The 11,319-nt window shown below is 62.1% G+C and overlaps 1 protein-coding gene across 1 annotated transcript; it reads right to left on the bottom strand.

Moving 5' to 3' along the window:
* Window positions 1-3,831: 3,831 nt before the first annotated feature.
* HES1 (hes family bHLH transcription factor 1) lies at window positions 3,832-6,446 on the bottom strand. The gene is made up of 4 exons (XM_087739627.1): window positions 6,246-6,446; window positions 6,063-6,158; window positions 5,885-5,972; window positions 3,832-5,122 (listed from the first exon to the last, which is right to left on the bottom strand). The coding sequence occupies exons 1-4, from the start codon at window positions 6,351-6,353 to the stop codon at window positions 4,638-4,640; spliced, it is 777 nt and encodes a 258-aa protein (XP_087595753.1). The 5' UTR covers window positions 6,354-6,446; the 3' UTR covers window positions 3,832-4,637.
* Between the last annotated feature and the right edge of the window lie 4,873 nt (window positions 6,447-11,319).

The raw sequence follows: 11,319 nt of genomic DNA, 5'->3' as shown, positions 1-11,319 counted from the left end.
CTGAACCCCTCAGGAGTTTGAGTACGGAGCCTTTGCCCCTGCGGCTGGGCTCCTGCTGCCTCCCCCCACGTGGCGGGCGGTCGGCGAAGGGAGCTGGGGCCAGGGGCTTTGGGAGCACATGCCGGGGTGGCACGTCCCACCCGTGCAGGGTGCTGGCTGTGTCCCCAGCACGGGAGGGCACAGTGTGGGCTGTGCCATGCCCTGCAGCGGGTGTTTGGTCTCCTTGGGACCGAACGCAAAGCCCAAGGCTCTTGTCGTGCTGGGCAGATAAGAGTTAATGCCCCAGCAGTTGTGCTGAGCTGGCTTTATTGGCAATAAACCCCGGCTGGAAACAGCTTCCTAATCATTACAGATTACAGGTAGCCCGACCTCCGTGGCTGTCCTTCGGCAACAGCACCTCTGCCCTGCTCCTCTGACGCCCTCAGCGAACACCCCGGGGGCAGCCCCCCCAGCCCTGCACCCCTCCGCTGTCACGTAGCCCCTGGGCCACCCTCACTGCAGTGCCAGCAGGCCAGACATGTGTCCCCAGCTTGCTCCGGGTGCTCACCGCGAGTGCCAGCCCAGGGCTGAGCCATGGCTGGGCACGAGGAGAGCGAGCCAGAGCCTGCGTGGGTCAAATTGCTGTCCTCGGACATTTGCAAGGCACCATAACGGGGAGCTGGTACCCCTGTGGCACAGCTCTGGCATGGCTGTGCCGGGGGGACAGCTAAGCTGGGGCAGGGGACATGGGAAATCGCTCCTGCTGCACAGGCTGGGAAGGGGAGAAGTTTGTCCCAGTTCCGCTGGGAACGTGTCCCCAGCGCCAGCTGATGGCGTGGCTGCCGCAAATGTTTAATGAACGGGCGCAGAGTCATTTGTCTGGGCTGACCCCCCCAGGAAGTCTGCTCTCCGCAAAACAAACCGGGCTTTTGTTTGACTTGTTTTAAGTAAAACACGTCACCCCTGTAAATCACGGGTCCCCTTCCCCGCCCTGCCCCAGGGGCAGTGGCAAGGCAAAGGCGGGTGCCGGCCTCAGGGCGCTGGCACAAACCCGAGGCACGGGCTCCCTAGGTCTGGGCAGGATCCGGCCCCACTGTGGGGCTGGGTGGGGCTCCATGCCCTGGGTGGGAGCCACGGGGCTGGAGCACCCCTGGTCCCCGCAGTGAGCAGCCATCCCCAACCTGCTCGGACACCTGTGGCGTGCCGCCCCCAGGGAGGTTTGCAGTGCTGGTCCCAAGGGGCTCTTCCCTTTGCACCCCCAGACAACCTGCCTCGCTCCCCCCAAATCCCATCCCGGCTGCCAGGCTGCTTTTGCACCATCCCCATGCTCCCTGCGGGCCGGAGGCCTGGATCCCAGCCCAAGGTCAGCCAGCGGCCGCGGGTCCCTGGCACGAGCGAGGACGGTAGTTTGGGACAGCCAGCCGGGGGGCCGCACCGCCACAGGGCCGGGTCTCGTCCGAGGCGTGCGGGCGGCGGCGGGCTGCCGGCGTTTGGCCTCGCCGCCTGCCAGCGGGGGCCAGAGCGGGCTCGTGTGCCGGCGGCGTCGGCGTGCTCCCTCCCGCGCTCCCCGCGCCGCCTGGCAGCCCGCCACCGCGCCGGGGGTTCGCTCCTTTCTCACGACCTCTCAGGTTCCTGAGCTCATCTGGGAGCTATTCATTTCCTGCCAGAAAACAGCCTTGCCTGCTAAAAAAACCACCTTGGCCGCAGAGCAGCCCAGGGCTTGGTACGAGGGCTCTCCCGGCTTAAATCATAAAGCTCAGGCTGTCTGGCTGGAATCAAAGGCAGGGCGGGCGCGGGGGCCCGTGCCATATGGTAGCACTTAAGAGCCAAGGAGGAAGCGAGGAAGGGTTTTTGCGCCGCTTGCGAGGAGTGTGGGAAAAGTTAATTGACTTTAATGACAGGTTTCCCGGGACGGCAGCAGCGGCCGATGGAAGGGAGCTGCAGGGATGCGAGGGGCAGCCAGGGATGCAAGCCCTGAGGGAGCAGGAGGATGATGGCAGGGTGCTGGGGGAGGCAGGCAAAGCCCCCTGCCCGCAGACCCCCACGCAGGTGCGCTGCGGGCAGGGATGGAGCACCGCTCCAGTCAGCTCAGCACTCCCCAGGCTGCAAATGCACGCACCGGATTGTGGCGAACTGCCTACAAGCCCAAGAGCGATAACCTGAGATGGACAGACCTGGCTCCAGCCTTCCCCAGGGTCCTCTCTGCTGGCGGGCAGGGCTCACCAGGGTGTCCAGGGAAGCCAATGGGAGCTGTGTCCCATCCGGCAGCAGACTCCAGTCCCTTTTCCTACCTGTCCTGCACAGCCCTGTGCAGGGTCGCGGACAAACGAGAAGCCACCATCCAGCAGCTCAGCCCTGTCCCTTCCCTGGCACTCCCCATCCCTCCTTACCCTCACCTGCTCATCCCACAGCCCCAGTTTGAAGGCACTTGCTGCACCTGAAGGGCAACTCCTGCACAGAATGATGCACAGACCCACAGCCTGCATTTGTCATCCCAATTTGTCACGGGCTCAGTGAATTGGCATCAAGAGCACAGCTCCTGGGAATTGCTCTGATCCCCTCAAAGCTCACAAACTCAAGCAGATCTCTCATGTCAACAGGCTGTGGGATAGAGTAAACACAGAAAGCTTTGGAGAAACCGGTCCAAGCATAGTATATCTGCTTTATACTAGGCTATTTAAACTCCATTAGCAAATAGGTTCGTCTTGTCTTTCACTCCTGGATCTGCTATGTGTTCTCCATTAGCCTACAGCGAAGTCTGTCTTTTTTCTAATGCGCTTTCCAAACCAACTGCTTCAGCAGAAAAGGAAGACTCTGCTAAGCTGGAAGAGCCTCAGCTCTTACAGGTGATGCATTACTGAGTCTGCATCAACTCCACACAGGCCGTCCAGCAGCAGGAGCTGGTCTGATGCAATTCCCAGACAGACAGCTCCTGAGAGCATTTCTCTGAACACAAGGTGGGCTCAGTCCTGCCCTCGGTACCTCCAGCACAGAAAGGTGACACTGTGGCTGGTGGACGGGAAGGGAGGCTCAGCCCAGACAGCTACACGCCTGCCTAGGGACAGCAAATCCAATATTCCCAAGCCTGGCACACAAAACCTGGCTGCGAAATGCCACCGTGAGGGTGGCAATGCAGGCAGGCCAGCAAGGTGTTGGCAGACAGAGAAGGGGAAGCTCTACATCACCCAGGGAGATGAGCCCCTGCAGTCCCTTTTAAAAGGGCTGGCCCCAACCTCATCAGTACACCCTGCAGACAGAGATCCCAGACACCCCCCACCTCTCTCCCCCTCCAAAATCCGTCCCAAGAAGTATTTTCAGGCAAGGAGGATATGTTTGTATACAGGGAGAATGGGGGAAAGCTGGGGAGGGATTCAAACCCCAGCAGGTTTAATCTGTCTGGTCTCACACTCTCCCCAGCTTTCATTTCCCCAGCACCTGGATACAGTCAAGCACCTGGCTGATCCAGACAAAATCCAACAAGCTTTTGCAGCAGGATTTGGAAGGAATCCCCAGTGGATCTTGGCACATTTTAAAGCTGTCCGCTCTGAGTAAGGACTTGTTAAGAAAGGTGATGCAAGCTGTAACCCGAGACTGCCGCTCACCTCTATCTGGGGCTTGCATCTTGCCTAGAAATGGGGCATCCCCAAATCAAAGGGGTCAGTTGCCACTCATGGTTATAGAGAAAGATAGTCCGCACAGCCCCATATCACTCCCCCAGACACATGTTTTCCATTAACAGCAGAGGAAATGCCCAACTCTATCAAAAACACATGCAGAGCATCAATCATCAAGCAGAGCCTGGCCGGTGCTCAGGGCTGGGAACAGCTCTGCGCTCTTAAGTCCAGGTGGAGGTGGTGCCCAGCGCCTGCTGCAGCCTGTCAGCCAGGAGACAGGAGCACTCGTGTCAGGCTTGTCCTGCGGAGAGCCGCTGTTTTTGTAACACGAGAAGCTGGCAGGCACCGCTCTCTAAATCAACTGACTGAAGTAATTCGCGATTTACAACATGGCCCAGGAGCGGGCCCCTCCGGGTCCAGAGCAGGAGGCTCACCCGGGCAGCCGAGACTGGGAGCAGGGCTGTCAGGCTCTGTGCCGAATCCGTCTCGCTTTACCTGGGCTACTCCACTCCGTCAGCCCAAGGAGCCAGGACCAGAGCAGAGGTACCTCCCTCAGCGCATTCACCAGCTCTGCAAGCATAAGCTCTTTTTAACAAGTCTGATCAGCTGAGCTGCTCCCAAGGAAGCAGTAATTACATCTGCCCCGGGGCAGAGAGAGGGGACAGAGGGTCTGAGTGACAGCTCCAGCCTGGAGAGCAGGAGAAGGCAGCCCTGGAGCAGCAGGATCCACAGGCAGCCAGGAGCAAGCCAGGAGCTGGGCTCCCTCCTATGCGCACACACCAGCACTCCGACTTATCTCCAAAGGCCTTCCAAAATGGAAGGGATACTTTTATTTTAAGAGCATTCAAAAAAAAAAAACCCCGATCTTTGGTGTCACATAAGGAAGGGGAGGGAAGGGAGAAAAAAGATCTCGTGTAAAACACGAAACACTGTCAAGGGAGTGCTATGGTACAAAGGCACAATCCAATATGAACATATAACCTATGTACAGCCGTGCCAGCAGCACGGGGTGCAGTGCTCAGTTCAGTCCGATGCCTACCACCCTCACCAGGGTCTCCAGACCGAGTCGGCCGTGCCAGGTGGCGGGCCAGGCGGTGAGGCGGCAGTGGCAGCCGTGGGTGGGCCGCCGTACAGGGGCAGCACAGCACCGCCAGGAGCAAAGGCAGTGCTGGGGATGAGGAAGGCAAATTGCCCATCAGAAGCCGGCAGCAGCTGGAAGCCACCATACACCTTGGCTGCGTCGGTGCCCGGCTTGCAGGGCATGCCCGGGAGCGGCCCCGTGCCGCTGCCCGGTGGCACCAGGGGTGGCCCGAAGGCTGCGGCTGGTGGCAGCGGGGGCGGTGGGGGGGGCGCAGGGTAGTTCATGGCGTTGATCTGGGTCATGCAGCTGGCCAGGTGGCCCAGGAGCCGGGTGCGCACCTCAGTGTTGACGCCCTCGCAGGTGGAGAGGAACCGTGTCACCTCGTTCATGCACTCGCTGAAGCCGGCGCGGTACTTGCCCAGCACCGTGGGGTCTGTGCTCAGCGCAGCTGCAGGGGGAGAGAGGAGCACAGCGGTCAGCAGGCTCCGCAAGGAATGGGGGTGTGCAGCCCACCAGCGTTGCATCCTGCAGTCCCTCTGAGCTAGGAATCCAGGCGGGGAGTACAGCCCCTCTGGCAGCGTGTCTTGTGCTCCCGGGTGCCGAGGATCTGCATGGAGAGCACGGCCCCTCCACCACCAAGTCCACCAGTACCAGGGATCCAGGTGGGGAACAGACAACCCGCAAGCATCCTCCTGTGCCCTTAAGTACTGGGGAGCCAGGTTGGGAGCACAGTCCTCCTGGTGGCTCCTGTGCCTCCCGTCCCCCCAAAACAGATCCAGGTGGGGAGCACAGCTCTGCCGGTAGAGTGGACCCAAGCCGGGATTGCAGCCCTCCCAGTGCCCTCCAGCACCAAGGGTGCAGACAGAGAGCACAGTGCCCCCCACAGCCTCCCTATACTAAGGATACAGGTAGAGAGCGTGGTGCCCCGGCCACCCTGGATGCAGGCGGGGAGCACTGTGCCCCCCACAGCCCCCCAGCATCCTGGATACGGGCGGGGAGCACTGTGACCCCCACAGCCCCCCAGCACCCTGGATGCAAGCAGGGAGCCCACTGGCCCCCTGTAGCAGGGATACAGGTACAGAGCACAGTGCCCCCATCACCCCCCAGTACCGGGGATGCAGGTGTGGAGCCGGGTGCCCCCGTTACCCGGGATGCAGGCAGAGAGCGCGATGCCCCCAGCGCCCCCCTCCCCGGTTCCCCCGGGACTCACCGGTCATCTGGGCTCGCTGGAGGCTCCGCAGGTGCTTGACGGTCATCTCCAGGATGTCGGCCTTCTCCAGCTTGGAGTGCCGGGAGCTCTGCGGGCACAGGCGGGGCTCAGACCGGCCCGGCAGCGGCGCCGGCCCCCCCCGCGCCCCCCGCCCCGGGCCCGGGCCCCCCCCGCTTACATCCTTCTTCAGCGCGTCCAGGATGAGCGTCTTCAGCTGCCCCAGGCTCTCGTTGATGCGCGCCCGCCGCCGCTTCTCCATGATGGGCTTGGAGGACTGCAAGAGAGGCGGCGGTCAGCGCCCAGCGCCGCTCCTCCGTCCGGCGCTGCCCGTCCCGGCGCCGCCCGTCCCGGCCGCCCTTACCTTCCGGTGCTCCGCCGCCGTCTTGGGCTTGTCGGGCGTCGCGTTGACGCTGGCGGGGGTGGCGGCCACCGGCGAGGCGCTGCTTTTCTCCATCAGGTCGGCCGGCATCCTGCGCCCGGGCCGGCAGCGCCCGCCGCCGCAGAGGAGGAGGAAGCGGAGGAGGAGGCGGCGGGGCGGGGGGGAGGGGGGGCCGGGGGCAGCGGGGCGCGCGCTGCGGGCCGGCGGGCGGCGGCGGGGCCGGCGGGTGCCGCGCGCCCTTGGCCGCCCCTACTTATAGCGCGCGCCGCACGCGCGCGGCTCGTGTGAAACGTCCCCCGCCGCCGTTCCCACACTCGCGCCCAGCCAATGGGCGCCGCCCGCACGCGGCCCCGCTCGTGGACGGCGCCCGCCCATTGGCTGGGCGCCGCGCGGCGGCCGCCGGCCAATGGCGCGGGGCGGGCGGGCGAGCGGCCGCGGTTAACCCCTCGGGCGCCGCCCGCGGCGCGGGGGTGGGGGGGGCGGCCCGCGGGGAGCGCCGCGCTAATTACCGGGTTAATTGGCGCCCGTGGCAGGCGCGGCCCCGCCCGCTCCCCTCGGGGGGCGCCGGCCGCCGGCCCCGGGGCAGGCTGCGCTGTGGGGGGCCGCGGCCCTCCGGGGCGATGGCCGGGTACGCGGCGGGCCGGGCCCGGCCGCGGTGGCCGCAGCCCCGCTACCGTGCCCGGGGCTCTGCCGCCGGCCCCGGCCGCCGCTGCGGTGGCCCGCGTCCTCCTGCCGCGCCCTCGGCGTCGCCGCGGCGGCCGGCCCCTGCCCCTGCCCGCCCCTGCCCCTGCCCGCACGCAGGTGCCACCCGGGCCGGGCCCCTCGGCGCCCGGCCGGGGGCAGGGGCGGGCGGCGGCCGCGGCAGGACCGAGGGGAGCCGCTGCCGCGGGTTAACGCTGCCCGGCGCTGGCCGGCGGCGGCGGGGCCGCGGGTGCGGTGGTGCGTGGGCCGGCACCGCGGGGCGAGGGCGAAGCCGCAGGGCGGTGGCTGCCGGCGGCCCAGCCGCGCCGCCTGTGCCCGCTGCGGCTGGTGCGGGCGGTCCGTGGGTGACTGTGACAGGGAAAGGAGCGTTTTGCCTGCGGACTTGAATCTTTTTTTTTTTTTTTCCTCCCCCTCCGCTTGACTGACTTTCTCACACTCCTATTCCCATAGTCTGCCAGCTAAGCCTGAGTCATCCTGCCAAGAACTAGACCTGGCCTATTCAAAAGTGCGCTCACTCGCTCGCTCCTTCTCTCTGTCTCTCTTTCTTTTCTTTTCTGAGTACACACAGTAATGTTTTTCCACCTTCCCCAGTACCTGATCTGCACCTGCACGGGGCCAATCCCACACCTATCACCTGATCGCGCCTTTTCAGGGACCGTGAGAAAAATAAAGTTCAAGAAAGAAGAGACATGTTTGCAGATCTCACCGGTGCAAAGCCCTCCTCTCTTGCAGAGGCTTGCCTGCTGAGCCTTCGGAGGTTAAAAAAAAGGAAAATAAATAAAAGGGAGAGTGTCATGTTTGAAACTGCAGAAAAGTATAAATCCAGGCTTTTTTTTTTTCAGCTCCTTGACGGAGCCACAAGCCTTTTGATTTAAAAACAAAGAGCAGCCTTCAGCGTGTAAGATTTAACTTCGGATGAGCAATATTTGACGTAAGCCTCAATTAGCCAGGCATTCGGACAAACTCCAGCGAGGAAAAGATCGAGGCTGCGCTGGGGGAGCCACGACCGAAAAGCCTTTTCTCAGTCGCCTTTTTGGGGAAACGGGAGACAAGGGGTCGGCACGAAAACTGCCATACGTTTCGGGAGAGCCTAAAAAGTTCTCCGGTACGACTCCATGATAATATTTTTTCTAGTGCTGGTATTTGGGTGTCTTTGGGGGGGAAGGAAAGGAAAGCTATCACGGTGACCGAGCGGGTGTTCCCCCTCCCGCCGGGCTCCGCAGCGGCGGAGGGAGCGCGGAGCGGGGCGGCCCGGCCCCTCCCGGCCCCGCAGCGGGAGCAGGCTGTCATTACGGCCGTGTTTATGGCAGCCGAGGAGCTGCTAACCGCCTCTAATTGCCGGCAACAGGTCGCTGTCCCTGGCGGGGGGGGAGAGCGGGGCCGGCAGCGAGAGCAGGCTGTCATTAGGGGTTGCCAGCACTCGCCCACGCCCGGGACCTGGTAGCCGCCCGGCAGCAGCCCGGCCCCTGCCCCGCTGCAGAGCCCACGGGGAGGGAATCGCTTTTGGGGCCTGCGAGGAGCCAGGCTGTGGGGACCTGCAAAAGCATCCGCTGCTGCAGAGGCTCCTTGGACGCACGGGGCAGCGGGGAGGCAGCGACACCCGTGTCCCCGCTGCCGCCTCCTCCGCGCCGGCACGCTGCCGTGGAGCGCCTCGCGCCTGCGAGGCTGCGATCCCCGGGCAGAAGCATGTCTACGTGTGAATTCCCCGGGGATCAGGAGAGGAAGGGGAAGGTTTACGTGGAAGGATGTCTCTGGAAATGAAGTGGCCCAGGCCAAATTTAGGCTGGAAGGAGGTGGTGAAGGGGTTTGTAACTGTTGGGGGGACCTGGAACAGATCCTCTGGGCTTCTCCAGCCCTGCCTTTGCTTGTGAAAGAGGTGCCAAGGGGGCATAAAGCCCCAAGATAAGGGGCTGCCCCAGGGGCTGGGGTGTCCCTTGTCCTGCAGTCCTCTGGCAAGGAGGACTTTCTTTGCTTGGGCAGTAATCTTGGGTTACAAATTGGGAATTGTCCAAAACAGATTTGGGAAGAACCTTTAGACAGCACATTAGGGCATTACGGACTGGCAGAACATCTTGGAGGAAAAATGTATTGGCAAGAAAATTCAGTCTGGTCCTGGGCACAGGCCCAGCGGCAGGAAGGTGGAATAAAATAGGATGCTGCTGCTGGTGCGGCACGCAGGAGGCGAGGAGGTGGCGGGGCTGGCTGTGCCTGCTCTCCAGTCCTTTAGGAAGCATCCAAGGCAAGAAAAATGCTTCCAGACATCTAAAAGCCTTAATATCCAAAGCTTGCAGGATCCTAGGAAATACAGAAAAGAGAAACCAAGTTGCTTGTAAGAGCTGGGGTACAAGCTGGAGCCCAGGAATGGCACACCAAGCCTTTCCCCTTTGGGTCACGGACTGAAATCCTAGCCTGGCTGCAGCTCAAAGTTGTCACCACCCTGAAGGCTGAAAAACAAGTGTTGCATCTCAGGGACATGTCCCTGGCACAGATATCTCCTCTGCGCAGCCCTGCACACATGCCTGCAGCCGTGGTCCCCAGCCCAGAAGCTGGTGTGTAAGCCATACCCGGCTGGCCCCCCTGGGGGGTGTGATCTCAGAAGCTTTGGGTGCCCGTTTCAGGGTTTTTTCTCCCCTCCATAAACATTTGCCAGTTTTTTGGGACAAGGTCACTTTCGAACTGACTTCCTGACAAAGCTTCCTAGGTGAAGTGAAGCTTTCATGGGTGTTGCTCCCCTACACACCAGGTCCTCGTGGTAAAAAGGGCAGCTTTCATGCAGCAGTGTCACTGCCCAGCCCTCCCGATGGCAGGAGCAGCTTGCTGGGTGGGATGGCAGCCGCGTTTTATGGCAGATCCTGCCCTCTCCTTTCCACTGGGACCCATTTCCCAAGGGCCTGCTGACACCCAGGATGCCGATGCTGGCAGATGAGTCTCGGGGGGGCTTGCGTGACGGATGCTCCCCAGCGATCGCGTGCCTTGCAGGAGGCGGGCTCTTTCAGCTGTTCCCTGGCTGCCGCTGCAGGGAAGAGACTGAAGTGTTTATTCATTTTACTCCTCGCTGTGTGAGTCAGGCTGGGTGCGGGGGAGCTCCGGCCATTCTGCGGCAACACTCCCTGCGTTGGGGGGGCATCTGTGGGCTCCAAGAACTGGTACCCTTCCTTGTATTGCCCACATGGCCAGGCAGGCATCCCTGGGAATGCTGCAGGAAGCTGTGGGATGAAGCGGCAGAGGCTTTGCTGGAGTAGCAAAGTACCACCCTGAGAAACTCCGACATCTCTAAGGACAGGGATTGAAGTACCATTTTCATCTCCCCATCCCATCCCAGCACAGGCAGAGCTGGGCACAGCTCTGCACCGCGGAGGGCTCTGGGACAAGAGCCAAGGTACCTGGATCTCTTGCTAAGCTGATTCCTTTTGGCAGGCTCCTATCCTGCTGAACCAAGGAAACGCTCCCAGGGAGCTGGCGAGGAGGGCATTTTGGCAGCTGTGAAATGCCACCCATGTGGATGGGAATTCCCTTCCTGCCCTGATACCCACGGCATTACTTCAGAGATTGCTGGTTGGGCTGGAGCAGCCGCATGTGCTAATGGGCACGAGATGGTGCGGCCCCAGCTTTCCCCTTTGCGCCCTTGCAGAGCCCCGGCTCCAGCCTGGTCCTCTGCTGGCAGCGAGGGCTGGGCGCTGGCAGCTGCTGCAGCTGGGAGCAAGCACTGGGAACATCCCCAAATTGTTTGCAGGGCTTGGACCTGTATCTGCCACTGCCATTGCCAGCCGGAGGCTGGGAGCTGCCTTACACTCTTCTCTTAGAGATGCTCTTTCCATGCGACATGACCGGAGTTCACCGGACCGCGAATTTGCAGTCTGCTGGCCATGACAGGGCAGTCCCGCTCCAGCACAACAGCCAGTATCTTTTGCAAGATGTAGCAGCTCCAGGCAGAGGGACATACAGCTGAGCCTGCATCCCTCTGAGAATCAGAAATAAATGCGCAGTCACTGCTGCGCTCCGGAGAGGGGAAGGAGTGTCTTTCGGCTGTCATCCTCTCCCTGTGTGGTGGGAGGTGTTGGCAGTGAGAGCCAAGTTCTTTATTTATTAAGATCCCACTTGTGTTGCTGCCTGAGGCTGCTGTCGCTGTGCTGGAGCTGTGCTGCCTGTGTGCTTGCAGGGCACGGGGAGACCCTCCAAGCCGTGGAGCCTGGGCACATATATAAAAATACTGCGACTTTGGCAATGGTGGGGCTGGAGAAGGCATGCAGGGCTCGAAAATGTCCCTCTCCCAAACCCCGAGCAGAAGGCACCCTCTTGAGAGCCTCCAGGCAAAGGTGGATGTGCATCAGCTCCACATCCACTGAGTCCAGCC

Source organism: Nipponia nippon, unplaced genomic scaffold, assembly GCF_047370975.1.
Source record: "Nipponia nippon isolate SJK-2023a ecotype South Korea unplaced genomic scaffold, ASM4737097v1 scaffold_7, whole genome shotgun sequence".
Taxonomy (NCBI): Eukaryota; Metazoa; Chordata; class Aves; order Pelecaniformes; family Threskiornithidae; genus Nipponia; species Nipponia nippon.
The sequence above is the reverse complement of the archived record's forward strand: the minus strand, read 5'-3'. Positions and strand labels throughout refer to the sequence as shown.

What these genes read in the sequence shown, in the direction of transcription:
- HES1 (XM_087739627.1), bottom strand. Translation starts at nt 6,353, where the DNA reads ATGCCGGCCGACCTGATGGAGAAAAGCAGCGCCTCGCCGGTGGCCGCC. An exon ending in CGGCGGCGGAGCACCGGAAG is followed by an intron (nt 6,159 to 6,245) that starts GTAAGGGCGGCC and finishes CCTCTCTTGCAG; the next exon opens with TCCTCCAAGCCCATCATGGA. An exon ending in TGGACGCGCTGAAGAAGGAT is followed by an intron (nt 5,973 to 6,062) that starts GTAAGCGGGGGG and finishes CTGTGCCCGCAG; the next exon opens with AGCTCCCGGCACTCCAAGCT.